At 38.9% G+C, this 27,705-nt stretch overlaps 4 protein-coding genes across 4 annotated transcripts in view; 1 reads left to right on the top strand and 3 right to left on the bottom strand.

Annotated features, from left to right (window-relative positions):
- The window catches only part of LOC109032356 (transcription initiation factor TFIID subunit 1), a 35,189-nt gene extending 20,745 nt beyond the window's left edge, over positions 1 to 14,444 (bottom strand). Inside the window, exons 1-12 of the mRNA XM_072298352.1 lie at positions 13,625 to 14,444; positions 12,535 to 12,750; positions 11,310 to 11,492; positions 10,210 to 10,329; positions 9,263 to 9,444; positions 7,815 to 8,011; positions 7,022 to 7,220; positions 5,397 to 5,772; positions 4,685 to 4,908; positions 3,811 to 3,931; positions 2,981 to 3,122; positions 2,492 to 2,622 (exon numbers count right to left, since the gene is read on the bottom strand). Coding sequence (XP_072154453.1) covers positions 2,492 to 2,622; positions 2,981 to 3,122; positions 3,811 to 3,931; positions 4,685 to 4,908; positions 5,397 to 5,772; positions 7,022 to 7,220; positions 7,815 to 8,011; positions 9,263 to 9,444; positions 10,210 to 10,329; positions 11,310 to 11,492; positions 12,535 to 12,750; positions 13,625 to 14,203 — 2,670 coding nt within the window. The 5' untranslated portion in view covers positions 14,204 to 14,444. The remainder of the gene's footprint in view (positions 1 to 2,491; positions 2,623 to 2,980; positions 3,123 to 3,810; positions 3,932 to 4,684; positions 4,909 to 5,396; positions 5,773 to 7,021; positions 7,221 to 7,814; positions 8,012 to 9,262; positions 9,445 to 10,209; positions 10,330 to 11,309; positions 11,493 to 12,534; positions 12,751 to 13,624) is intronic.
- Positions 1 to 27,705, bottom strand: part of LOC109032359 (cathepsin B-like cysteine proteinase 4) — a 150,332-nt gene that overhangs the window by 93,383 nt on the left and 29,244 nt on the right. The window lies entirely within an intron of this gene.
- mRpL17 (mitochondrial ribosomal protein L17) lies at positions 15,041 to 19,806 on the top strand. Its single transcript, XM_019044483.2, has 3 exons — positions 15,041 to 15,578; positions 18,057 to 18,267; positions 19,402 to 19,806. The coding sequence occupies exons 1-3, from the start codon at positions 15,360 to 15,362 to the stop codon at positions 19,725 to 19,727; spliced, it is 756 nt and encodes a 251-aa protein (XP_018900028.2). The 5' UTR covers positions 15,041 to 15,359; the 3' UTR covers positions 19,728 to 19,806.
- On the bottom strand, positions 20,894 to 27,600 carry LOC109032355 (uncharacterized). The gene is made up of 3 exons (XM_019044432.2): positions 26,980 to 27,600; positions 22,381 to 23,104; positions 20,894 to 21,260 (listed from the first exon to the last, which is right to left on the bottom strand). Exons 1-3 carry the CDS (start codon positions 27,315 to 27,317, stop codon positions 20,955 to 20,957), a joined length of 1,368 nt encoding a protein of 455 aa, XP_018899977.2. The 5' UTR covers positions 27,318 to 27,600; the 3' UTR covers positions 20,894 to 20,954.

Here is a 27,705-nt window from a genome sequence, read left to right as displayed (position 1 = left end):
TCAAGTAACTTTTAACGTGTTTTAGACTTTTTTTCTTACCGTAGACCCTGAAAAACCACTTAAATTCAAGGAAAATAAAGCCTTAAATGTTCATACCCATTTTTAAATGTCAGAACTCAATAGACCACATTATATTCATGATAAATTTGAAGAATATCGCTGTGAAAAGTTGAGTTTTCCGTAGATTTAGCACTTTCCGTATGGTCTTTAAGGTAATGACAAAAAGTGCTAAATTGAAGGAGAACTCAACTTTTGACAGCGATATTCTTTAAATTCATCATGAATATAATGTGGTCTAGTGAGTTCCGACAGTTAAAAAATGGTTATGAACATTGAAAACTTTTAGTTCGATGAATTGAAGTTGTCCCTTAGGGTCCATTAGCGCTAAGGAAAAAATTTCTAAATTAACTTGTTTGAACCAACCCTATAATATTCTCCCACAGGATTCACTTTCAGACAGTAATAATTAATCAACATAAACATCAACCATTACTGATAAATCATCAAAGATCCTATTGGGCGAAATTCAGCCAAAAAGCACCAGTTTGGAGTCTTGACATTTTGGCCACCATTGGTTGCTTATTTACGCTATTAAACTGTGACTCGATGATAAAGAATGCCATAGGGCGACATTCCGCCGAAAGGCACCTGTGTGGGTTCTTTACATTATGGTCACAGTTGATTGCTAAACGCTACCAAACCATGGCTAAATGATCAGAAATTCCATTTGGCGACACATGTTAACACTCTTTGAACATCTGAGGTATGAGTTCTGGAAATTTTGGCTATACTTGGTTGCTAAACGCTACTTAACAGTAAATGTTCAACAGTGACTTGATGATAAAGAATGCCATAGGGCGACATTCCGCCGAAAGGCACCTGTGTGGGTTCTTTACATTATGGTCACAGTTGATTGCTAAACGCTACCAAACCATGGCTAAATGATCAGAAATTCCATTTGGCGACACATGTTAACACTCTTTGAACATCTGAGGTATGAGTTCTGGAAATTTTGGCTATACTTGGTTGCTAAACGCTACTTAACAGTAAATGTTCAACAGTGACTTGATGATAAAGAATGCCATAGGGCGACATTCCGCCGAAAGGCACCTGTGTGGGTTCTTTACATTATGGTCACAGTTGATTGCTAAACGCTACCAAACCATGGCTAAATGATCAGAAATTCCATTTGGCGACACATGTTAACACTCTTTGAACATCTGAGGTATGAGTTCTGGAAATTTTGGCTATACTTGGTTGCTAAACGCTACTTAACAGTAAATGTTCAACAGTGACTTGATGATAAAGAATGCCATAGGGCGACATTCCGCCGAAAGGCACCTGTGTGGGTTCTTTACATTATGGTCACAGTTGATTGCTAAACGCTACCAAACCATGGCTAAATGATCAGAAATTCCATTTGGCATAATGAAGATGTTGCATGTGTGAGGAATTTGCGATTTGACTGTTGAATTTTGTGTAAAAAGTCACGAGAAACACGATGGTGCTACTGGTTTTCTCTGAAATCATCTCCCAAGCTCAAAAAAAGCACTCAAGTTAAGGCAAAAATGGAGGGAATATACCACCCTACCCTGAGAGTCAAAGCCTAGATCAAGACCTATTCTCCATGCAAAGATAGGGAGCTAATACTTTGACAGGGCTACCAATTTATCTGGGGACTCCAAAACTGAATACACGGCAACCCTGCTAATGTATTTGCTCCCTATCTTTGCATGGAGAGTTTGTCTTCATGTAGACGTGGACTCTCAGGGTAGGGTGGGATATCCCCTCCATTTTGGCCTCAACTTGAGAGGTTTTTTTGAGCATGGAAGATGATTTCAGAGAAAACTAGTGGCACCATTGTGTTCCTCGCGAACTTTTATACAAGAATCAACAGTCAAATTGCAAATTCCTCGCACATGTAACATCTCCATTGGGCCAAAATGCACCGATATCAATACCTCATATGTTACTTGGTTCCTCGAAAATTCTCCTCTTGGACTTAGCCTAAAAGTGTGGACACTTTTTAGCCTCCGGCGAAACCTAGAGTCTATACGGCTTCGCCGCACGACTAAAAATTGAGTTTCAGAAAGTTATTTCTTGGTCTTTACCTCAAGTCTTTGCAAGACAAACTGCAAAAACAGAGTAAACCTCATCTTTTTTATCATAAATGCCTACAGATGAACTGCACCGATTTCACAATTTCACAGAGCCAAAAATGGCTTTGCCGGTCATACACAGAAATATTTTTACCTAATAGTATGTGTTTAAGAATTTCCATGATGGAAAATCAAGTTGCTGGGTATCTTTAGGCGCGTACAGGATAAGATTTTTGGTTTGATAAAATTGAATTGCTTTTCGGAAAAGTTTTATGGAGCATGTGAGTAAGTAAAACACTTGAATAAGATAAGATCAAACACTGGACAGGAAAATTCAGATTATTTTTATACGGCATACTCACAAGACAAAAATGTACCTAAAAATGACTTACTTTCAGCCTCTGTTCAGCAGCAATCATACTGAAATATGCGCAACACTGCTCTGGAGAGACCATGGCACGGATTTCCTCTTCAGTGGGCAGACGAAAATCAGGCCTGATGACCCACCAATTAGAGTCCAAACCTTGAAGAGAGCAAGGGAAAAAAGAGATAACACAAAATTGCATTTGATAACTCAAGCATGTAATGATAAAATAGAAAACCCACAAAGTATGATTTGGATTTCTAAAATAAAGGTTTACTTAAAAAACTATCATTCAAAAAAATGTAATGTGTTTACATACCTGAAAATGTAGTATTTTATTTTTATAATACATATAATTAAATGCAAATTTAATTGCCTCTTTTCCTTAACTCATGGATATCACAAAATTAAAAATTCAAGAGCAGACTAATTTTTTTTTAATATACTGTCTTAAAAGAATTCATAATTATTGGATTACAAAGAAGACTGAAGAGAAATTAGTATGTTTTAGATTTACCTGTTCTTTTAAAATCTGCGCACAATTTCAGTCGTTTCCTCAGACTACTTTCTGAATGAGATGGAAAAGCTTTGCGAATATCATCCATTTTAATGCGTTTAGGAACATCAGTACTTTTCCAGAACAATCGATAAATGAAGACCTGGAGTGAAAACCAAATTAACACAAAATTATTGAAAGGGGAAAATAATATGATAGAAAGAAATCAACAGTCCTAACATATGAATTTCATTTGAAATTAGGGAACCAAATGAAGTGATTACAGGGTTTTTAAAACTGCGCAACTTCTTCTTTGATTTGAACAATACTAGAAATATGTACAGTAATACAATTTATAAAATGGGTTTTTGTATGAAATTTATAATTTTTTGGTAAAACAAAAACTATTTGCTACTCTAGGCATTTTTTTAGATGAAAAAGAAGATGAACGCTTTGACAACACAGTGACTCTGTTGGTCTTCATTTTTAAATGCTATTCATGTGTGAGATAAGAACACAAAAAAAGCCTGTTTGGATGCTGTAAGAATTAATTCAGAAACACGCGACAGTTTAAGATGTAGGGATCTTGTTTTTCAACCTTTACCAAGGAAGTTAAAAATACATGCTAAATATTGTTCAGCCACCACTCTAGGAGTAAGACAAGAATAAAAGCGATAGTAAATAAAATACAGCTAACAAGATTTTACATGAATGCATAGGCAATAGAGTCAATCAAGATTATATAATTTTGCTCTGCTGTAATCTATGTAACTGACTTTTATTGATCAGAATTGATGCAAGTTGTAACTTTTGATGATTTCATTAAGACAAGAAAAATCCATCATTTTTACCTGCAAAAAATCTCTGACAAAGTTGCTAGCACGTTTGGAATTTGGGCCTGGAACTTCATACAAAGGACATAACTGACCTGCAACAAATGTAGCATCTACCTCTCTTACACAATACTGGTACCTGCAAAATAAAAAAATCAATTGTTAATATTCTAGAGTCATTGCGAGAGATTCTAAACCATTTGAATGGCTGACTGATTCCCCTACCCTCCAAAAAAGAGAAGAAAATAATGCCATTGTGTATATGTTTTTAGTCTCATGGTATTTACAGGATTAACTGTAAAATATACTGCACCGAAAATCACGGAATTTGACGCTGGATAAATTTTGTTATTATTTAATATGATCTCCTTAGCAACCTCTTGGGCATGATGAGCTTTTACAATTAACCTCTATGTACCAATTACCAAAAAAACGGGGCTAAAAAGTTAATTTTTTGCCCTTTCCACACATAATTTCTGATACAGATGTGGGATTATTGCTACGTGTGTGTAGATGCTATGCCACACTGTCATCTTTCGGAGGAATTAATTATTTTCATCCATCTCATCTTCCTGGACAGCAAGGCGACAAAAGATCTCCTTGATCACCCATTAAATATTGCAACATTTCTACTGGATACTGGGTGTAAAAATGCTGAAAAATTAAGTTTTCCACCCTGCTTTTGACGGGGCACAAGGAAATTTTGCTATCTTGCAAAAAAGGTCATGAACAAAATTAGATTAAAAAAAAGGAAATTTAGACGGCGTTGAATCCTTTCATTTTCCATGCAGGGCATGCTGTGAATTTTCGAGTAACAATGTGACTGTCGCAATGGTGGTTATGGAAACTGAGTTGATTCCAAATTATTTGAAAACTAAAATTGTGGGCATACCTTGTTCTAATGACTAAAAAGTCAGTGGGCACGATTTTGTGTTCGTAGATTGGGGCCCGGTACATCATGTTCTCAATTGCTTGAATTGACTTTCCGGGAGAAAGAACTCCCAAGAAAGGCGAGGTGTGAGCATATGCTATTTCTCCATACTTGAAGTCTTGTGGTCCTTGGTCTTTTCCCGCTTTACGTTTGTAGTAGTTCTTAAATTTTGTGCACATCCCAACCTAAAAATTGGCAAAATTGATGATCAAGAACATGAATTCAATTTTAGAGGATATGTGATCAATGACTATATCAATGACTTAAAAACAAAGTGGAGAAATAGCGCTGGGTCCACACCATTTCGCAGGGAAAACAAGGACGAGAAATTCCAAAAATTATTCAATTAGAGTCAAAAAGATTTTTTGCACTAATGAGTACCAGTACAAAACTGAGTACTTTCTCCACCTTGTTACATACCGTTTGGGCCACTTCTAAATGTTCCCCCCCCCCCTTAAATGACTGATAATCAATGACTTTTCAATGACTGAAGATCAATGACTTTAACAATGACTTTATCATTGAACGATAATCGATGACTCTAGGAGATGTTGACGTTTTGGGCAAAAGCTACTGTTAATTTTTGGGACAAAATTAACTGCATTACCTGGATACAGGAAATTCATTGTTCGGGGAATAGATTGACAAATCAATGAACAAATAAATAAATTACCTGGTTTACGAGCGGAGGATGCTCTTCACAGAACTCTACCAGAACAATTTCACCATCTTTGCCAGTGAGATCTTCAGGTGTCCTCATAAAAAACACATCTCCTCCACCTGAGGCTGCCCGTTCTTGCTCTCGCTGCTTTGCTTTTTTCTTGATGTGTTTAAGCAATGGCAGAGCAGGGTGCGGACCAGGATGAGCCAGCGGTCCATGTGAAAAGCGTTTAAGGGGAGGTCTATGGAAATTCCTTAGGCGCACAGGGCCCATGTGAGTTTGAATGAATGGCGCACGCAACTCCACCACTGGTGTTGAATGCTGGATTAGATTTGCGCCACCTACTTTCAGGCGGAGTACTGTTTCGTGTGATTTTGGTTGATAGTGGCTGGAAAATAACATGTTTAATCAGTACTACTTAATCAGTAGCCAAAGAGCAAAATTTGGATACTTTCAATAAATATTTAGGGATTTTTGGCACATTAATTAAAATTACAGGTAAAATTACCGTCTATTCCCTTAATTGCAGGCGATAGCTTTTCAAAATTTTACTTAGAGGTAAAATATTGATCCAATAATAAATGCATACAGTGCTAACAAGAAAAGGAAAGTGGAAAGAAAAAGTGGCTTTCTACAGGAGTGGTGCATTTTGTTATCTGTGGATGATGAAAAACATGAGGATTGAACTTGGACTAAAATTAGGCCAAAATCGCTCTGCAACCGTTCCATGCTTGAATCAAATTTTGTTTGCTATTTCATTTTGAACACCCATAACTTGTTAAAAGCCAGGCAATTTTGTGCATTTACAAGCAACATGAAAGCACATCTTTGAAAGAGGCAACTTTTTCTTTAAAACTTGTACGCCCAAACTGTACAAAATGAATTCATCTAAAGAGTCTAGTGAAAAAAATTCAGCCCGATCAGAGGTGGCAGCTTGGGAAGATCCCCTTCTCTGTAAAATTCCACTGTGATGTCTCTCTGAGGAAAGACTATGACCAATGGGTCTGTTGCAAACTTTTGCTAGAGCAAAAATAAGAGTTGTTACTCATAGAAAATGTCTCAAAAATCACGATAAGCACATTGGCAAAGTTTGAAATGCACTCCTAACTTCACAATCTGCGTAAGAAATTTGCGTTTTTTGGAGCTTTCCACCTCAAACACGATACCACAGCACAGGTGAACATTTCCTTAGAGGATTCATCCCATCCAACCCCTGCTCACAAGGATACCACGCAATATTCAACATAGCCGACACAAATTCGCCAAAACACATGTGACGGGACGATGATCCTAACCACCTGATAACAATCGGTGTCATTACATTCACATTTTTCCCACGTTGATAGATAGCCACCTTGATTGACCTCCTGCTCTCCTCAACTTGCGCGCGGAAGCGTCCGCCATGTTGAGCAGGGATTGAATGGAACGACTTCTCTGACGAATTATTCACCTGTGCCGCAGTATCCTTCCCGAAGCGGGAAGCTTAAAAAAATTTCTTACACAGATAATGAAGTTAGGAGTGCATTTCAGAGTTTGCTGATGCGCTCATCGTGATTTTTGAGACATTATCTGTAAGGAACAACTCTTATTTTTGCTCTTCTATATTAAACAAACATACATTTAATGTAGAGGAATACCTGTCATTAGAAACATTAAATGGGTCTCGATCTGGTGACTTAGGAGGTGGGGGTGGTGTGTCCTCTTCAAGTACATTGATAACACCTGCTTTCCCGAGTAGAATCTTGGATTTCTTCACATGAGGGTGAGGAATTTTCACTTTGGCTGGAGTCGTACTACCCAGTCTTTGCTTAGCAGGATCTATATCGTCTGGCACACCTGTTGAACAGTGTACAATTTAGACATGGATTTATTACATAAACATCTATGCTAAGCCCACTCAAATATGTTCAAATTATGGGGAAAGGATTTATTGCAAGTGTGAACGTAGGATGCCCAACTATTCAATTTTTTAAACTTCAAACATTGAGGACAACTAAAAGAAACACTGATGTGTAAGTGAGAAATCAAGTTACCTACTGACTGATGAAAGATTATAAGTAACATATGAACCATAAAAAGGGGGAAAATGTTGAACAATTTGCGTAAAAATGATAGTTTAAACAGGTGAGATATCCTCTTCATCAGAGAAAGTGGGCAAATTTTAGTTCTCAAACTTTAATACTGAAGACTAGAGGTTTAGAGTCATCCCTTTCCTTTCTATAGATTCAATCTTGTTACACATGGGTCTATCTCTGGACAATACGGATCAAAAAGCTAAACGACCTCTCAAAAAAGGAATTAATTTAAGGTCAATTTTGAAGACAGCATTATAAGTGTGGTTAAAAAATTCGTTTTACGTTTTTGTTATCATTGAAACTTTAGTGTGTGCAAGACCGGATGCCTTCAGAAAGAAATTTAGAAAATTCGTACCTAGGATAATATTCTCATCGTTGGGGTCAAGAGTGAGGATTTTTGGCTTAGGGATGTTTGTCATTGCTTCAGCATCCCAAATTATTTCGTCTTCCCACAAGCCATACACAAGCTCTTCGTTCTCTACAGGGAAAATTGAGTACCAAGTATCATCAGTGGTATCGTCCATTCGTTGTGACTGTTGTTGTTTCATTAGCCTGCCGACATGAAAATATCAAATTGATACAGAGATGCAACTTCAGATTTCTTGCCGTGAAAGGTGGGAGGTTAGTGGCTTGGTCTATTGTTTAAGGGTTAATTGGCTTCAGCAAGTCCATGACGTCTGAATGAGCCAACCAACCCGAATTTCAAACCTCAACCCAGGTCCCAAGCCACCACTGACTCTGCCCCTCACATGTAACTTTTCGTGGCTTGGACCATAGTCCAATCTTACAGTTCATCTCAAACCTTTACGTAGGATTTAAATATGCACTTTCTTCTAACACTTCACTATGTCTTTCAGCACACTTATGAATAAAAAAATTTGGTCTTATAAACAGATTTAAAATAAAGTCTTGAATCAAATGATTCATCATGCTGGGTCCAACAGACGTTAAATCACCGTAATTATCATTAGCTCACTTAATTAAAGGGGCAGATACACCTGCGAGCTAGACGTGCGTCTTGAGCGGCGAGTAGGCCTTCGGCCATGTTCGGCAATCTTCGTAGCCAATCAGGTCACAGCTCGCCACTCATAATTCGCTCAAAGTAGGATCGGATCCTACTTTTTCGGGTCAAGACGCGCGTGTAGCGCGCAGGTGTATCTGGCTCTTTAGAGCTCTGTAAAGGAGTTTTTATTACGACAGAATAAGAACCTTCTCACACGGTTGCCACAGAATTTAGACAACGAAATTCCCTGACAATTAAACATATGCCAGATGACTAAAAAAACATGATTTGAAATAGTTTTCACAAGAAATTTGTTGTTCAAAATGAACCCATTCTAGAAAGCATGTAAGTGTAACTTCACAATTTTCCTCTGACACATCATTTTCTTGACATTTCCCAGTTTTCCCTGACTTTGACTGTAGCAACCCTGAAAGGTATCATACCTGCCATCCTCAAAAAAAAATTAACATTTGTCTTAATTGGTGCTCATTTGCTCTAAATAATAAGTACTTGTAATACCAGACCTATTCCTGCTACGTTAGCCTCTTCATTCAGTGAAAATGTTGAAAAATGAAAAAAGGAGCAAGTAAATAAGAGCTAAAAAAAAACACATTTTACTTGATCTAAATTAATGAAGTTGAATTCTTTTAGTCACTAAGAAGCATTTTCCTCTAATTAGGATTAACTTTGTTTTTTTCCACGAACATTACTGTTCTTTTTTATTCAATTTTTTTTGGTGCTACTCCAAATAGGGCCAAGGATAGGAACGTCACTAAGTAACCTTTAAATTTATAACTTACATCTGTGATTTCATATTGAACTTGCTGTTAGGAGGCATTTGATTCAAGCCAGGCCGCACTCCACCTACTGAGGCTAGAGGAGGAATACCCTTCCCAGGCTGACTGAATGCTTGCGCTGTCCTATTCCCACTACTTGGAACCCAGCCAGCTGCATTTGTTTTGCAATTTAACTTTTGCATCACCTGGACAAGGAAAAACTTGTTATGTCGGTAGACAGTGCTTTTTCAGAAAAATAAACTTCCAAACGCAGTGATAAAACACTGCGTTAAATTTACAATAAAAGGGGAGCCGAAAAAAATTGTTTTTCCTAAATATTGGTCAAACAAATGAGTGATAAGCATACTTCAAACGAAGAGTCCAAGACAATTCTACTTGACACCTTTAGACCATATCCCAGGGAAATTTTAGAGGGTGCAATGCATGACCTCTCTTCAGAAACAAAGCGGAAGTTTATGTTTCTATGAAATTCATAGAAGAAAAAGTTGCTGAATTAACATCCCAGTATGTTAAAATCTGCTTGAAAATTCTGAAATGTAGATATGAATGTTTTGGTTGTTAATTTAACGTTGTTAGGATGTTACTTTAACAGCCAGAGTATTCATGTCAACATTCCAGAGTTGTAGCGCAGAATTTGAACATTCCGGAATTGGGCAATTTGGCAACTTTTTTTCCCATGTTGTTTTGCCTTAGTTTGCCTGAGTTTTCTTAACTTATGCATCATAATTCAGTACTTAGATTAATTATTGTTAGGACTCAATTCAGCAGTAGGGATTTAAACACAGTTGGTAAAAATATTTTTCATCGGATTTCTAATATACAAGAGATATTTGAAAACGCTGATTTCATTTTTTTATGGTATAATAAAAAGCTGAAGCTGCTAAGCTTACAATTCCAGAATGGAACTTGAATAAGCACATCATGCTTGGGATAAAATCACATAATCTGACCTGATGTTTAATATCATCTCCATTCCACACTACATCATCCTCCCAGTGGAGTTGAGAAACCATCAAAAACACATCATCAGGGTAGGGTTCGATTTGTTTGGAACTTGCATCCTCTTCGGTCTAAAATTAAAGCAGAAAAATGTGCAGAACATTAGAGATATTCATACAATAAAAGGTCAATAAGTATGCTCATTTCTATTTCCTTTGTTAAAATCATCCAGCTCTCTCGGTTGAAGGAGCTCTAATTTGACGTTGGTCCACAATCCACCATACATAATTATTCATTTTTACAAAACTTTTGCACCCTAAATTGAAAAAACACCTTAGAAAAATGGAACTTTCATACTTTTTTCAAAAGTCTAATGTGAAAGAAAATGAAAGTTTGATCAATATCAGTTCTCTGCATATTTTGCAAAATGGCAGATTTCACAAGAGGTGTTCTAAAAGTATTTCAAAACATGCTTTTTCCTGGGAGTTGGATGGATACAGATACCAAAATATGGTTTGTGGAAGCCTAAGTCCCAGTAATTTTTTTCTTTAAGTTAAAAATTGACTGGTAGAGAGTTTTAAAAATGATATGTTCTCTCATTCTCTGACTATGCTCTCAAGTTCTTCTCTATCGGTTCATGAAATTTTCAGAAAATGGCTCGGCGCTTTAAACATACATAACAGCCACTTTTACAACCCAACTTTGCATTCTGTGACACTCAATAGCCATTGCCCCCAATCCTCCTACAGATCAGGCATTTGACATCTCCTGATATCCTCCTCCACTCCTTGTCGCCTCCTCCCGGAGGAAACCCAATCAAAAACGATGGTTTGCCATCCTCCGCACATTACCAAACCAGACCAACTGCTTGGACCTGATACTATGCACAATATCATTCTTCATCCCCATCATCTTAGGCACCTTTTTCGGATGAGCTTCCTTCTTGACAGGGAAACTATGTGCTTTATACCCATGGAAAACTAGATCATCAGTTTTTTGCATATCTTGGAGTTTGAAAGTACTCTAAGGTACCTCCCAGAGATTAGAGAACTCATTGCTAAAAGGACTATCTAACATGAATGTTGAATGAAAATAAATTCAATGATAATACCTTTGGTTTCAACTTGAAGCCATAGTTAAATCCTTCGCCTGTCTCTGGAACTTCCAACATGTCATACCAAACCTGAGCTGGTCCAAACCGCCAGTCAGCTGCTCTAGGGCCAAGATCTGAATTCTCGCCACTGTCAGGGGTTTCCTTGCTAACTTTGTCTTCAAGAGGCTTCAAAAATTTATCCTAACATGAAAAGACAAGAATTCGTAGTTGCATAAAAAGGTGGGCAGATAGCTTATAGCTAGCAAAAACAAACCCAATATTGGTATAGTATTGCAACTAGGTGAAAACAATCTTGAGGACCTTCACAATTATTAACAGCACACAAAATTATTGAATGATTTGGGCCTCTTCATCGACAACATTCTGTTATTCGCTGTTGTCCAAACGCTGAAAAGGACAAAAAATTCCACAAAATGAACAGGTATGGACCATTTAGAGGATGAGCTTTGACTTTATTGTGTAATGTTGATGGTGCAAAAATTAGGTTTCAACAGAGAAACCTAACTTTTGCCGAACTGTGATTAGCTGGATCTGAAAAGTCATCAACCTCTGGTTGCACTACTTACAATCATAAAAAGTATTCCATCCACCATTAATGCACATGCCCAAATCCGAATTTTTTTCCACTCCAAGGCAACTAGAATTTTGCTGCCTCCATGATGGTTACAACAGGAAATACTACACAGAAAGGGAGATTCGGATGTGGGGACGGGCGGGGCCTCTCCCAGAAAAGTTCAAAAAATGAAGTCTCATTGGAGCAAGTTCTTATGTCAAAATCCTGTTTAATTTATAGTGTCTAGGACCTGGAAAAACTAGGAAATACCAGGGTCCATCACAGAATTAAAAATATCGCAGCAAGTTAAAATATCTATGCTAAAAACCTGGAATTTATTTTCTCTCCGCTCTGAGATCAAAATGAGTATATTTTAAATAATCATACAAAATGTAGTTTCTCTGAACTTCCGGGAAATGATCTTGCTTTCATTTTTCGAGAGAGTCTACGACAGGATTCCCCCCCCCCGGGAGTGAAAACTTTAAGAACTCTACGCAATATGGTTTACTTAACCGTAACAAAAAAAAAAATGAAAAAATCTAGGAGCAATTTTTTTTCTTTTTTTATCTCCCTCCTCTTACCATCCTTGATTTGCCACCCATAGATAACTGTCTGCATTACCTATCCGGTAAGCCCTGGCATGTAAATGTGATGGAATTCAGTACTTACTTCGTCATCTGACTCAATTTGATCAACGGAGGGTGGGGGAGCGTAATTGAAACTCCATCCTCTGCTATGAGTATCCTGATCAGAGTCAGAGTCAGAAAAGTGTTGACTGTCTTCTTTGAGTGATTTCTTCTTTTTGCGGCGTTTCTTGACTCCACGCCAAATTTGAGGTAAACTGCTGGGCTTACCAGGTCCGAACAACCGAGAAAACCTCAGAACCTGAAATGAGGTAAATTGACTTATTTTATAACTACAATGAGGATGATAAACTCAAAATTCAGGTAGTGAGGCTGCTGATATTCTATCTAGTGTGTTGAAGCTTGGTACAACCCGCAAGAATAATAAAATATTGAACATTCCATATGGTAATCTGGAAATTTACTTTAAAGAAACGAAAATTTTAAGGTGTGTATCAACTTAAACCTAAGACCATTTACTCACGGGGCAGGTCCTAAATCCACTTGGTCATTTATAAGCTATTAACACTTTGACTGCCACACCAGTCATATCGAACAGCCTCGAAGGGTTTCGCCGGGGCCATGCTGGACATTTTGACCAGGATGCAGTCGCTCGCATTGCTAGGCCCCTGGGGGGCTTGCTGCCGATCAGAGCTGTGCATATGCTCGTGGCTCACAAGCACAACCAGTCTAGCCCTAGCGAGAGAATACACTTCTAATTTGTTTGCTTTTCTGTTTTAAAGATACTTTAAAAAAGGCTGTGACGCCGGGGGTAAAAAGTACCTACCTAAAATGCTATAGTGTTTCAACACACCTCTTTTACACTAAATAAGTAAAATGAAAAAGTGCCAAAATCAGCAATATCTCAGATGTTAGGGTCTTGAAACACTTGTCCTCTTCCAAAAATAGCGCACCTGATTAAGAAACCGCTGAACTACTGAATATGAAATGGGGTTCAGCCATAATATAGCCTATAATTCCCAAGAATCATCCATGCCTCTCCCACGAATATACTCTTTGACTAAAACCTAGAGAAACTCTACGCTTGGTTCGTACAGTGAGGAAAAACATAAAAAAACTAGCACTATAGATAATGCTGACAGCTTACTTTATCAATCATTCTAAGTGGATCTTACCTTGCCAAATCGAAAATCTGAGAATATCTCTCGAACGTCGATATCAGCATATTTTGATGGCAGCATTGCAGACAGGGGTGTTTCCAATTTTTTGTCCTTCTCATTTTGGAGGTCCTCATCAATTTTTTCACATTTAAGCTCCGCTGAAGACCTTGGTAGAGAGCTCAATTTTAGCGAGTCCGAGTCATAGTCGGTGTCATCAACATCGTGCGAGACATGGTTCCTAATACTTTCAAATTCTTCTTCCACAGCTTCTGCAATATCTGAAAAGTCGATTGCAGAAGGGGACTTGATTGAATACGCATCCAATGACCCTGCATCTTCTTTTTTAATACCATTCAGGCCGTTTGGCTTCTCCTCCAAGAAATCTCGTTCAATGTTGAGATCATCATTGGAGATTACTTCGTTGATGAAAGAACTAAAGCCCAACCTGGGCAGACATGTTAGCTGTTTTTGAGACTCACTGTCTAGAAGCTCCTTGTCTTCTAATTCTCCGTTGGCGTCTACATTCCCAAATAGAAATGTTGTGAAGTTGAACTTGGAGTCACGGTTGCTCGCTTCGTCGTCGCTGTCGCCCATTCTTTACTATCAGGAGTTTCGAACATGCGCACAAAGAAACTGAAACAGTCCTCAATAAGTAGATTACCAACTATTGTGTGAATAAGTTGTGCTTGACAATTCAATTAAAAGAAATGATAATAAATAATAAAGTATTACCAATCAAATTGATAAAGGTACAGAACAAACAAAACAAATCGCCGATCGCGATCGCGCACGCGCAAATGTTTGTGTTTAATGGTGAGTTTCGCCCGTTTCGCCGCTCATCGACCATCTAGACTGATCTAGACAAGCAATTTTTACAACAACCTATTTTTCCAATTATTCCTTAGAGTCCCTTTATGTATGTTTTGTTTATGTCCCTTTTTTGGGTATAAACTATAAACATACCTTCTCTGGTATAAAGGGACTCTATTATTCCTGTATTCGAACAAAAGGAATCTTAACCGCAAATTCTGAACCAGACGCTTTGATTGGTCCAGAGCGATTCATTCCAATTATTCCGAGTTGAACCAAAACAAGCGGGAATTTCAAATAATTTCGGATATCCTGTCTACCAAATCGTTTCCGTTTCCGGTAAACAGTGTTGTCAGTTTTACGAGCATTTGATAAGTAAAACTGACAACACTGTTTACCGGAAACGGAAACTATTTGGTTAACAGGATATCCGAAATTATTTGAAATTCCCGCTTATTTTGGTTCAACTCGGAATAAATGGAATGAACCGCTCTGGACCAATCAAAGCGTCTGGTTCAGAATTTGCGGTTAAGATTCCTCCTGTTCGAAAAGAGGAATAATTGGGAAAATGAAGCAATTTGAACCAATTTGCGCAATCTCTTTCATTTTGCCCAGCCGGACAACAACAAACAAGATTGAGGTTATGCGAAATGCGATTAAAAATCTTTCGTGGCCAGAATTATCAGAAAATTACTGTAGTCGTCTCCGTAGTGTAATTATTCATAGTTCACTGGACCAAATACGCTAATTAATACGGAAACTTTGAGTCATTCGTGATGTGAAACATTAATCTGATAATTCTCATTGTTCAGTCAATTTTCAATTACTAGTTGGAAGTTTCCGAAGCACTGAACCGCGTATCGGGCATGGTTGCTCAGTGAATCAATAAGGCTTTTGTATTTTTTCCATTTTCTGCGGAGTTACTCTTTGGACCACTACAATGGCAACCACTCATCGTTATAAAACCACACCAAATTTAACTAAGTTAGTATCTCAACTTCGGATAAGGATCCGACCAGAGCACAGGCTAATTAGAAACAAGGATGGCCCACCTGGAAGAATTAAGAAGCTGAGTCAGATTGTTACTGGCTTATTGAAGTATGAAAGGCTAGAGCTGAACTATACTAAAGCAGATGAAGCCAGAGGATATGTCGAACGGGTAAGAATTCTCTACAGACCTAAAATGTGCATGTTGTGCTGTAGAAAACAGTAAGTAATGTCCATGCGCAGTTTGAAAAATCTCATTCGGAAAATGAAAATTGAAATCACATCGTCCTAGGCATTCCAAGCAGAGATGATTTTAAAATCTTCCAATCGCTACTATAACACTCATTATCGGATCCCATTTTGATGGTGTAAGTCTGCAATCACATATCTTGTTTGTGGTGTCTGAAAATCTCCGCCTCTATATTATTTTCTAAAGGAGAACAAATTGACATCATTCTTCGAAGTTTTTGCAGAGTTTGCTTTGCACGAAAAAGAAAAATCACAGCCGTTTTAAAGAATTGCAATTGAGTAGTTTTCCATTTTTAAAATAAAGTATGACAGGAAGTCTGCGACGTCGCAAACAGAGTTATGTGATTGTCGATGCACACGGTTGATTTGTTCTTCAGATAATGGAGTTGTCAATCTCACAGCTTAAAGAGCATTATGGTCTCTAAGTTGTGCTTGCTGAAACTTCAGGCACTATTAGGCATCATTATATCCCCCCCCCCCCCCCATTTTTCTCTTTTAATCAGTTAAGTCTCTCCGAATCCAAAACTATATAGAATGTCTGAATTGCACTTAGGTAAGTATTCCTTTATCTCATCTAGTTTTAGGTGACTTTCCCTAGCCGTCATGACGGATTTTGCTTTTAAGCAGGGCCGGATTTACCTATAGGGCACTGGGGCACTTGCCCATAGCGGCAAATTTTGAGGGGCGGCAAATTTTGGCACTGGATTAATTGAAAGTTAAAGCGAGAAAAAAGGAAAAAATGGAGACAGAGACGGAGCGAAGTGAAAAGATGAGCGGCAAAATGTATGAAGGAAGGGAGTTGACGCTTGACGGGAGCGGCAAAGCTGCCGCCCCTTAGGTCCGGCCTTGAGCGCTAGGATGATCGTTCGTTGGAGTGATACTAAACAACACGGCAATTTTAAACATCGAGGCAGACTTGATAATCAATTTAGACGTTGATGCTCTGGTTGACAGCTTTGCTAAACTGAAAACCCGGAGAAAAACTTTTTAACCTGATCTTCCGAAAATACATTGCAACTAATACATTGAGCTACACTAGCTTCAACTTTGTCTCCACATTTTATTTTTGTCTCATCCATCCATTCCATTTTATATATTCGCGGCGCATTTTGAAGCAGCTACGCGCACGCGCCCAGGCGGCGCACGAGGGGGGGGGAAGATGAGATGGCGTGGGAAGTTGGGAGTGCGGAGAGGGGGAGGGGGAGGAGGGGATACTGTTGACAATATAGTGGCGAAATATTGCAGACCCAGGGGCGGCAAAATGTAGCTTGCCCAGGGGTGGCAAAAAGCTGAATCCGGCCCTGCTTTTAAGTTAAAAGTAGGACAATAGCATGAGCCAAAAGAATCATTCTTACCAGAAAAAGCATTGCTTTCTGCACCGAGGTCAATTACTGTATTGAATGAAAACATTTTTGTCCCAGCCATATCAGCTCTCCTTTCTCCGAAATTTAGCAAACAATTTTGGTAAAAGTACTTGTTTAGGCTTACACATAGTCTTTTGTCGTATTTTTGTGTAGAACATTTAAATCTATCTAGATATTTTACTCAATCAGTGTGATACATCTCATGCCAGTCTGACCTTGCCGAGAACCTGGGATGAATCATTTTAATCTAACTAGGGGAACGTACGATCCAGCTGCCTTTGATTGGGCTAAAAAAATTTTTGCAGATTCCCCGGACCAATTCATCAATCCAATTTCTTCCAATTTCCCGAATGCGCAATAGGTATGGTGTGAAATATTCCCAAAAGTTCCGTTTTCGGCAGCTGATTTTGTTGTGCGGCGCATGGCTCCACTTGAGCAGTTTCTTATACCGCTTTATCGCACTTCATCTCATCGGTACCCAGAGCCCTACTGCTCAGGTACTGGCTCTGTAATCCTGAGATTCGGGGTTCGCGATCCAGATTGGACACTTCCTTTTTATATCCTACATGATAACATAACATTTGATTTTTAATTCTAATCTTACTTTTTACTTTCTGCATGATCACTTAATATTTTCTTTTTAATTTTTCATCGGCATTCACAAATAAAGCAGTTCTGATCCATCTTTCCTCCCCCTCCCTCCCTTTATGTACAGTTTTCCCGCTATGTTCACTCCAATTTACCAGCAATTAATTACAAGACACTTCATTGACATTAATCAATAGATGAAAATGCGAAACAAAACCTTGCATATTAGTACATTTTCTGTAGATGTTTTTCCAGATAAACATTCATCATTTAGAAATAAATCCAAGACCGATTAGTAGAATTACCTGTTTATATTTTTCTTTTTTTTAAATGGGTGGAAAACTTATAACGTAGGACCCCTTTGATTGAGAAAATTTTTGAAGAAATTTGTTAATATGATCAGACTAGTTTCAGCTTTTGTTTTGAATGTGATAATTTTATGGTTGCAGTTAATCTCTGAGGCTATCAGGCATGGTGACTGTCACACTCCAACAATGGAAATGGCCGACCGCTGGATTACAGAGAAGCAAGTTATCCACAAGTTGTTCAAAGTATTGGCTCCCCGCTACCAGAACAGTCCACTTTCCTACACAAAGCTGTACCGGGCTCCTAAACTTTTCACACAAGACCCGTATCCAAAATCTATTCTTGAACTAAGAGGTAAAAGATTTCTATCCATCTTCTTTCCTCCCTTTCCCGGCGCAAATGCCGTAACAAGAACAGAAAAACTGCTGCTAAAAGTTATCACTTAAAGTGTAACCAAAAAATAAGCTAAAAAACTCTGAAGATGCTGAAAATAAAGATAAGAAAACTTCAGCTATAAACAATAATAAACAATAAAATCACAAATGGAACCATATGCATACGTAGTGTGAGCTGTACTGGACCTTTTAAGAATGGTAGATGATTTGACCTATTCGCTCCGTTTGGACTCAGGATTTTTTTACTCTACTGCCCTGAACGTTTATGACAAGGAAGTAAATGTTCAGTTTGAATAGCCCAGAATGTGCAAAACTGTTTCAAGATTGTTTCTATTTTCATCCTTTTATGCCCTGATTAAGGACATTTCTTGTCGTCGTTGTGAGTAAAAAATTCTGTCCCAACAATATTGTCCTTAAAATTTGTACCTATCGTCTTGGAAAATACAGTAAAAAACGAGTATACCCAGGCTGAAAATAGAAAAAAATTACTATTAAGGTGTTCAAGGCTAGTATAGCATTTATTTTCAACTGAAGCAAAGGCTAAAAAGAATAAATGAAAGAATGAAAATGAGCTGCAACAGAATAACATTGGAGTGCTAGCTTTGATTCCTACCTTGGTCAGTTGAGTGCTCTCGTTTTTTTTTTGTTTTTTTTAATTTTAGCCCTTATTCCTTCTGAATGTGGGCATTTAACTGGCCTGTAACTTCCTGAATGTGTTTCTTTCCTTTTTTAAGCTTTGTCAACTCCACTTGTTTATTTCCTTTAGTTGTGTTCTAAACACCATTATTCGCTGAAATTTTGACCAAACAAATTTCACCAAGATTCATTTGAAAGCTAATAAATTTTCTCCGAGGCTGTACAAGCGACAGTTTGCCAGCATTATTTGTACATTCATATGAGAATCAGATGCAATACTTTTGCGACAACTCAAGTCATGGAGCTGCTTTGTCTATTGGGCTCATTTCTTAAGCTCCTCATTATGTCAGCTCTGGATTCAGGGAGCAAGAAAATCGAATTACTTGAATTCTTCAGCTGCAGATTTGCATAGTCTGAATACTTATCCAGAATCTAATTTAGTTGTATTGTGTTGCAGGTAACCCGTATCCACCCCTTGTACCCAATCTAAGCCATAACCGCAATTTAATTCATAATGTTCTTTTGGAGGAAGCGAAGAAGGAATACAGAGCACGAAAATACGCAGAGATGTCCGAAAAACTTGCCTCAGCAGATTTAGCAGCGTCGGCGACAGAAAGTGAGAAGTCCACATTATCCCAAAATCAGGAGAATTTAAAGGCTGAAACCGCCTCACCACTAGAAAAATCTCCAGGTTTAGTAGAGGAAGCCGTCGATCAAAATGAGGGAAAGTCTCCTGAACCTGAAATTCTTGAAAAACCATTGGGAGAGCCCAAAAGTAGTTGAATGTGATGTTAAGTTGTTATTAGTTTTCATGTTTTGTACATCTTTTTAATTCAGATTTAAATACAAAGTATTGATAAGAGTTCCAAACTTTTTTCACTTTCTACTCACAGTTTCAACCACTAGATACAACAATTCAACCTTGACATCCAAGTATGTCATCCAATCTTTAGTTGGAAAAGAAATTTATCCCCTCTCGCCCCTTTTGCCCCCAACTTCATGAAAACTGTTTTCAGGGTTGCCACAGTCAGGAAATACCGGAAAATTTCAGGGAATTTTAAGAAGCCAGGGAAAATCGGGAAATGTCAAGGAAAAGTTGGTAATCACCTTCATTTGCTTTCTAGAATAGGTTAGAGGTTTGAACAAGAAATTCTGTCTGAAAACTGTTTTCAGTAATGTCTTCTTAACCAACTGTCATGTCCTCAATTTTCGGGGAATCTCACCGAAATGTGTCAGGAAAATCAGGTAAATGTCAGGGAATTTCATTTTCTAACTTCTGTGATGTTTCTAACCCTGTGTTTTGGATTTGATGCCGCAATCGGATGCTGAATTTAGCAGCTGAATGTGGAAGTCAACAGTCATCGCCCAACGGCTGAAATTTAGCAAATTCGAGTTATTTTCATCCAGATGTGTATCAAATCTACTCGAATAGTTCAGACAAATTTAAAATTGGTCCGATGGTTGCTGAGAATCGTTGCTGAATTTTGCGCGTCACGCGCAAAATTCAGGCATCGGGCCGATGACTTCCACATTCAAGCCACATTCAGCTCCCACATTCAGCGTGTGATTGCGGTGTGAGAGAGGACATTTCAAGGGGAGAGGAATTATTCTTAAGGGGAAGGTAAATATGGAAAGATTTTCCGAGGAGGGATGGAAATTTGTCCTAGGGGATTTTTCTAATAAAGTATATCTATTAAGGGGTAGGATTTGCTTTTAGAGGGAGGGGGGGGGGGGTATTCTTTGGAGCAGTAAGAAAGAAGAAATGTGCCATGAAAATGAATATGTATAAATTCAATAGTTTTTATCCTTTGATCATCTTTTCCTCTATCATCCAAGTTTGTGAAACAAACATCTAATTATTTGCTGAATGATAGGTTCGTTAATCATTGAATAAATATAAGTTGATATTTATAAATTTGGGAGTTAAGAAAGAAAATGAAAGGACTAAATTCAAACGGAACAACTTTAATTACAAAAAAAGTACAAAAGAGTCTCACAATTTTACAATACTTATGTCAGCTGTTTGGGAGCTTCGTTTGGAGTTCCTATAGTGCGTGGCATTTCTGGAGGAATATATTCCTCAGCCTCTGCCTTCCTGATTGCTTGCAGCTTTTCTTCACGTTTCCGGATTTCCTTGAGTTTCTCTTCCATCTGAATTTCCATCTTGTCTTTCATCTGGAAGTAGTACAACTCCTCCTCTTTTTCCTCCAGCTCACGAAGTTTGTTGTTGACTTCGGCCAAACGTCGCTCACGATCTCGTTGTTCTAGCAGTTCAAGGTACAGGTGCACACGGTCCTTCTCCCATTGGTCATACAACTGCAAGCAAAAAATTTTAGTTTGAAAAATGTGGACAAAATTAACTTCTGTCAGGTTGATGTTAGCAGATGAGTGAATACATTTCTTCTGCATGATGAACATTACACTGCCTCTATATTTTGACTGTTTCTATTGAAAGAATGTAAGCCTTTTAACTTTAGCTTCAAGCTTTAATGTAAACGGATTTTAACTAGAAAATAAAATGCATACGCTTTTTCATAAAAAAAAATAATAATAAAAAAATCATAGGTAGGCTAAATTCATATGCTTTTCAAATAATAAATAATGAGTTATACTGCAACTGCAGTTCAGGGGCGGAGAAAAAAAAGGAGGAGAAAATTTACACAACAAAATACATAAAACCTATTTGCAGAGGAATCTCAATTAAAAGTAATGACCAGAAGTGGAATCACAGTAATTTTTCTCCTTATTTTTCATGGCAGAAAAATGTTGTGGGTGAATGAATGTTTCTTTGTTAAAGATAATTGCTTCAAAGTTCAAATGAAAAACAAAAAACACACAAACAAGGAAACATAATAATATAAATCTGAAAAAATAAAAAGATAAGTAGCTTAGGTAAGAAAAACTATCTTTTAAATGTGATGATACTTGAAAATGTATTTATATGTACAAGATCGAAAAAATGTTGAAGAATCAATAAGTAAATGTTTATAAAAAATTTAAAAGGTTTACCAACGTATGGTACTGGTAGTTACTCAAATCATGATGAGCAGTAAAGTAAAAATACTCAGTTTTTGCTCAATTTTTTTCAAAACGTGAATTGTTACTCTGTGATCGATCTTCTTATTATTTCACTGAATTGACACTTTTTAATCAAAACTTCACGTTTCGGATTATCAACATCTTTGTATGCATTTCCTTCAGTACTTTGGTTAAGTTTGGTGAGAATTTAAGAAGCAAGAAACTATTGAAGTCTAAAAGGTACTTAGTTTTCACCCTACAAACAGTGTTTCATGTGTACATGTGATCATATATTACTTACCACCACTAAGGGAATCCTATTCCTTTCCTTTAGTTCTCAAGAATAGAATTTCAAAATACTTTAAGGTTGAGATTTTTGATAAGTACAAATATTAATCAAAAAAACCTACATACTTACTTTGCATTGGTTTTGGATATCATTCATTTCATGCTTAGAAACAGCATCTTTCAGTCTCCCTTCAACAAGTGATATTAAAGTCTCAGGAACAGTCTGATTTTCGATTTTTTTTAGAGACTCTAGCAAATCACTTTTCTTCTTCTCAAACTCTTCTTTTTCAGCCTCTGCTATCTCAACATTTAATGCTTCACCGACGAGTGTCAAGACATCACCACAGACATTTTCTTTCCCAGAGGCCAAGGTGTCAGCAAAACCCTTTGCTTTCTCCAGCTTCTTTCTCATCACTAAGCCATACAGAATCAGTGAATTTCCAACTGGATCCTTCAAACCTTTCCCGATGAAAATAAACGTTTTGCCTATTAAGTCACCAGGCTGTCGCAGGTCAAAGTGATCATCAAAATATGGGTTGATCAGAAAACGGACCTTGACTTTAACATCATCTTCAGGTTCTGGTTCTGGCACAGGGTCATGGACATGCCAGTCAGATGGCTCATTAAGGTACTTTAAGCATGAGTAGATTCCCATATATTTTGAAATAGGATGATCATATGTTTCTTGCAAAGCCTGGTTAGTGGCAACTTTGGCTGCTTCAAGGTACAATTTGCGCTTGAGGAACGTGTCCATTAAAAAGTTATTCAGGTAGTCATCTGGGAAAATACCATAGCTTAAACGGTCATCTAAAATGTTTATGAGAGACTTGATATGATCCACTTCCAGGTAATACCTGTGAACAGAGGGAAGCAATACATTGAAAAATGATTAGAGTAGTGAACAATTCATAGTTATAGTCATTTTGAACACTACCTAATGTACAAATGTAGAAAACTACAAAAGCTACACATCTCACTCTGCAATAATGCACATTTTTTGTCTCCTTATTCTCTTGAGAAAGGATGATCGGCCGCTGAGAAGAATTGACCGCAGAGTATCATTTCATCTACATTAATTTACTTGATTTTAGGTCACAACTGCGATGAGAAGTTGGGTGACTCAATTGTGCTTGTAATAGTAGCATTGTTTAAAATGAATGTTTCTGTCTTCTTTTTTTTAAGAAATCTTCTTTATGATTCAAGTTGTACAGCAGCCATGCGGCATTGGGTTCAAGGTGTTGGAAACTATAGGTCATTGCTCCGTAGGACTTCATGGGCGTTGGGGAGGTCCTTTTTTAAACTCAAGCTTTAGGCCTTTTAGATCAGTCAAAAATGTAATTCTGAACTTTCAAAGCTGTAGCAACACCTGATTTCAAGGCAAATCCTGTGTTACTTGTGTTTAAGTATGGTTCCACTGTCGACATGGAAAAATTAATAACACTCATAACTTTAGTGTCGCTGGGTAACACTACGCAGCCGTGACCCTATGTTCCTTTCAATCTTGCTCATCACTTTCTGCAAGCACAGAGGCCGGTGGCAGGTAGAGAGGCTCCCCTTACTTCCTCCCTGGAACTTTCTGAAATGGGCCTGTTGCAAACTTTTGCTAGAGCAAAACTAAGAGTTGTTTCTTATAGATAATGCCTCAAAAATCACGATGAGCGCATCGGCAAACTCTGAAATGCACTCATAACTTCACAATCTGCGTAAGAAATTTGCGGTTTTTTGAGCTTCCCGCTTCAAAAACGATACTACGGCATAGGTGAACATTTTGTTAGAGGAGTCGCTCCATCGTCGGCAATAATCATCATAGCCGAGAGCCGACGCCAATCCGCCAAAACACGTTTGATGGGACGAGATAACACCTGAACTGGATTAGACAAGATGACAATCGGTGTGTTAACGTTCATATTTTCCACGCCCGAATTGATTGACCTTGAACTCTCCTTGAATTACGCGCGGAACTGCGAGCAAGCGTCGGCCATGATGAATATTGCCGACGAAGGAGCGACTCCTCTAACAAAATGTTCACCTATGCCGTAGTATCGTTTTTGAAGCGGGAAGCTTAAAAAAACGCAAATTTCTTACGCAGAATGTGAACAAAGACATAAAGACGGAGCACTAAAAGCAAAAAATGAAGCTTCTAGAGCTTCTTTTCAATCACCTCTACTATTGGCTAGAGGATTGGCGGCGAAATCGGGACAAGTTTGAATTCAAATGTAGGGCGGGAACTAATAATTATAATTGTAACTCTCACCAGAAGATAGCACTATTGCTTCTCGAATCTGGTGCGATATTTTTCTTTGTAAATAATGCTACTCTTAATCGAAATTTTCCCATTTCAGTGTATTTTCTCCCTTGGTAAATCATACTTTCAATTTTAGCTAATTTAATTTGCTAATTTTACTTACTAATTTTAAATTAATTTCATTTACTAGTACTCCATGCTCATGGACCCAATAATCCTGTAGGGATAATTACGTATTATGATAAAATCCCGCAACCTTCATGTGACAAACCAAATGACAAATTTTTTGATCCTGTTTTATTTCATTCTTGACGTCATTGCAATTCATTGCTTACGCTGCTTATGCGAATTCATATGAATTCCAGCAATTAAAATGTGTAAATTTTTGTAAAAAAAAAAAAAAAAAAATTTTGGATCGAACTCCCCCATTAAATGGTAGAAAGCACGACTTAACAAGCTTCTTTCTTATGTTACATGCACAATGATACTTCGAGAGGACGACCAAATCCGTGAAACCAGGGCAGCTCCAGGCGCAAGTGAATCCTTCAGCGGGACACGCAGTCAGCTCCAAATCCCTATCCAGCCACGACGGGCACACAGGCGCCATAACTACTCGCAGGCCGCCGACGACAACCTGGCCAAGCGGCAACACAGCTCACAGGTCCGGCCCCATAACCGACACCGTCTCTGTTGGTGCAACACTGTCATTCTGGCCGACTTATCACGCGAGATGTCCGCGTCTCACGCATGTCACAGTCTACAGAGCCCAGTTCACACCGCCGGCTAGCGACGCCGTCCAACGATGTCATTCCAACGCCGACCGCGCGGTCTGCGCCACCCTCTCCAATTTGCGCAGCACCGATCGATGACCACCCGTTGACGGCAAGCGGCAGCATCCACTTCGAGCAAGCACACGTCCGCACGCCCAGCCTGGTGTTGACAGACCGACAGCCATAAACCACAGGAACGAGCCACCCACAGCGGAAGCGGTGCCACCCTAGCCATTGGCTCTCAAGTCGACGACATCACCAAGAAGACCTATGCCCTAGCTGACTGCAACCCCAAGGAGGACCACAAGCGCCGAGAGCAGCCCCCGCACACGGACGAGGAAGTCCGATCACGAGCAGAAAACTAAATTTTTTTTGCAAAAATCAACCGCCCAATCAATGTAACCCCCCCCCCCCCCGCTTCAATGACCCCTTTTAGAAAAAGCAGAGAACTTCGAGCAGACAACGGAGGGAGGGTTCTCGACAGGGCGAAAGTGAAGTAAGAGAGTAAAAAACAGAGCCCCTAACACCTCGCGGGCGAGCGGACCACGGAGACCGCCATGCCACCGGCGCACGGCACCCGCGCCGCGGCCGTCGCCACCGCCAAAAGTTGCCATCCCCCTTTTACGAGCGCCGCAAGCGCCGCTCTGGTTAAGGCGGGCGGGGTATAACGATCGGATCATGGGGCGATGGCAATTTCGGCGAGGGCGATAGCCGCGGAGCGGGGGCATTGCCCCGGCTTGCTGAAGTCCCCGGATTTCCCACGAAAACTCCGCCTGAGCATAGTGTGAACGGCCACTAACTCAAAACATCAGGCCAGCGCGCCGTGCTACCGCGCCGGATTTCGGACAAAACAGCGATTTCCAACACCCTGCAAGCGGGCAAATCTACCGTTTTGTCAGAGGTCCGGCGCGATAGCATGGTTTTCCGCTGAACGTGGAAATCCGTAAACATACAGTGCCGGAAACGAGAAACAACAGCTAAGGACTTTCAGGAGGGTCCCATGGTAAGCTCGACCGCGATTCCACCTTCAAAGTTTAGTAGTCTCCGAGGTGTCACCCAAGCTGCTCCTCACTGCGTCAAGCCCAAAACTCAGTGCGACCCTCGCCTTGTCGAGAACCCCTTCCCCCCTTTTCGTTGAGTGATTGTTGTCGAGTTTAGAGTTGAGAGTTTAGATTAGAGTGTTGAGTAATAAGTAGTTATCAGATCATTTGAGTTGTAGAGTCTGTCAAATAAATCCATCCATTTTAGTAGTCCATCCAGCGTGTCTTAGTATCTTAGTCATCTATCCTGAGTCGTCGACCTGTGTAGGTGGTAAGACCCCCATATTTACTAAAACGAGTCCCGTGGAACTCACCCATCAATCCACGGTGGTGGAGGCAAAAGATCGCCCCAAAGGAGAGAGGTAGTTGGGAGTAGAGTGCCCTTTTGGCCCTACCCGCAGCGACCGTTATAGGCAATGAGAGGAATGTGGCTTGCAGAGCAAGTGATGGGGCGCGTGCACCAGGTACGGCTAGTACATATAATATGTACACACAATAAATATACTAGCATGTTTTCTACTTTTTATCACACTCTTCATGAAAATTCCATCTAACATTATGTCTGGTGATGCATTAAAAGATTCTCGTAGATAGCAACGGAGAAGATTACTTAACTCTCTTCAGAAGTTGCATCTCAGTCAAAAAAAATGGGGGATAAAGAAGAAGGCAGTTACCTGATTACACCATGATGAGTAGAGGGAAGAGTATCAATAGTCTCAGGACTAAGTCTGAACTTGTGAAGTATATCCTGTACTTCATCCATCGAGTCTTCGCTCCGGACCAAGTTCACTAACATATCTACTTCTACAGGTGGTGCTTTGGCAAAGTGAGAAAACTGCAAATCTAATTCATAATGAAGGTTAGCTACTTTTAGAGACTTAAATTCTGGAGATGTCATGCGTTTGTCCCAGATTTCTTGGCAGCTGTACGAGTCAGATAGAAATGATCGTCTCCATAGCTGATGCAAATTACTCCTGCAGGAGTGGAGAAGAAAGCGAGGATTTTTCCACATTCTTTACAGTGTTATACTACCAGTGTTCCAGTGAACAGAGTTACCGAACGATCAAAATTAGTTCATGAGAAAAGCTGAGACGAAACATGGTGAGGATCACACGACACCCTTAGCCTCAATGCGGTAAAACTGCAAATCAAAATGTTGAGGTTTGAAAAACGAGTGATCATACAAGCGAACACGATCTACAGAAAAGGGAGCTTAAATAAAACATTAATTATGACCAATTTCCTCTGAATTGTTTAGAATCTGAAAAATAACGTGGGAGTGCCAGTGCACCGATACCGCAAATGCATAATACTTTAGAGGTTATATTTTTGTTTTCTTTTTTCTTTTTGCTAATTGCCAGATTTCAGAACCGATAATTTCCTAAATCATGAGCTCTTTT

Source organism: Bemisia tabaci, chromosome 3, assembly GCF_918797505.1.
Source record: "Bemisia tabaci chromosome 3, PGI_BMITA_v3".
Classification (NCBI taxonomy): Eukaryota; Metazoa; Arthropoda; class Insecta; order Hemiptera; family Aleyrodidae; genus Bemisia; species Bemisia tabaci.
The sequence above is the reverse complement of the archived record's forward strand: the minus strand, read 5'-3'. Positions and strand labels throughout refer to the sequence as shown.

Coding starts and splice junctions, on each gene's coding strand:
- LOC109032355 (XM_019044432.2), bottom strand. CDS start 27,317: ATGTGGAAAAATCCTCGCTTTCTTCTCCACTCCTGCAGGAGTAATTTG. Junction 23,105..26,979: donor ACTCATCATGGTGTAATCAG/GTAACTGCCTTC, acceptor CTCTGTTCACAG/GTATTACCTGGAAGTGGATC. Junction 21,261..22,380: donor ATATCCAAAACCAATGCAAA/GTAAGTATGTAG, acceptor TTTTGCTTGCAG/TTGTATGACCAATGGGAGAA.
- mRpL17 (XM_019044483.2), top strand. CDS start 15,360: ATGGCAACCACTCATCGTTATAAAACCACACCAAATTTAACTAAGTTA. Junction 15,579..18,056: donor CCAGAGGATATGTCGAACGG/GTAAGAATTCTC, acceptor TTATGGTTGCAG/TTAATCTCTGAGGCTATCAG. Junction 18,268..19,401: donor ATCTATTCTTGAACTAAGAG/GTAAAAGATTTC, acceptor ATTGTGTTGCAG/GTAACCCGTATCCACCCCTT.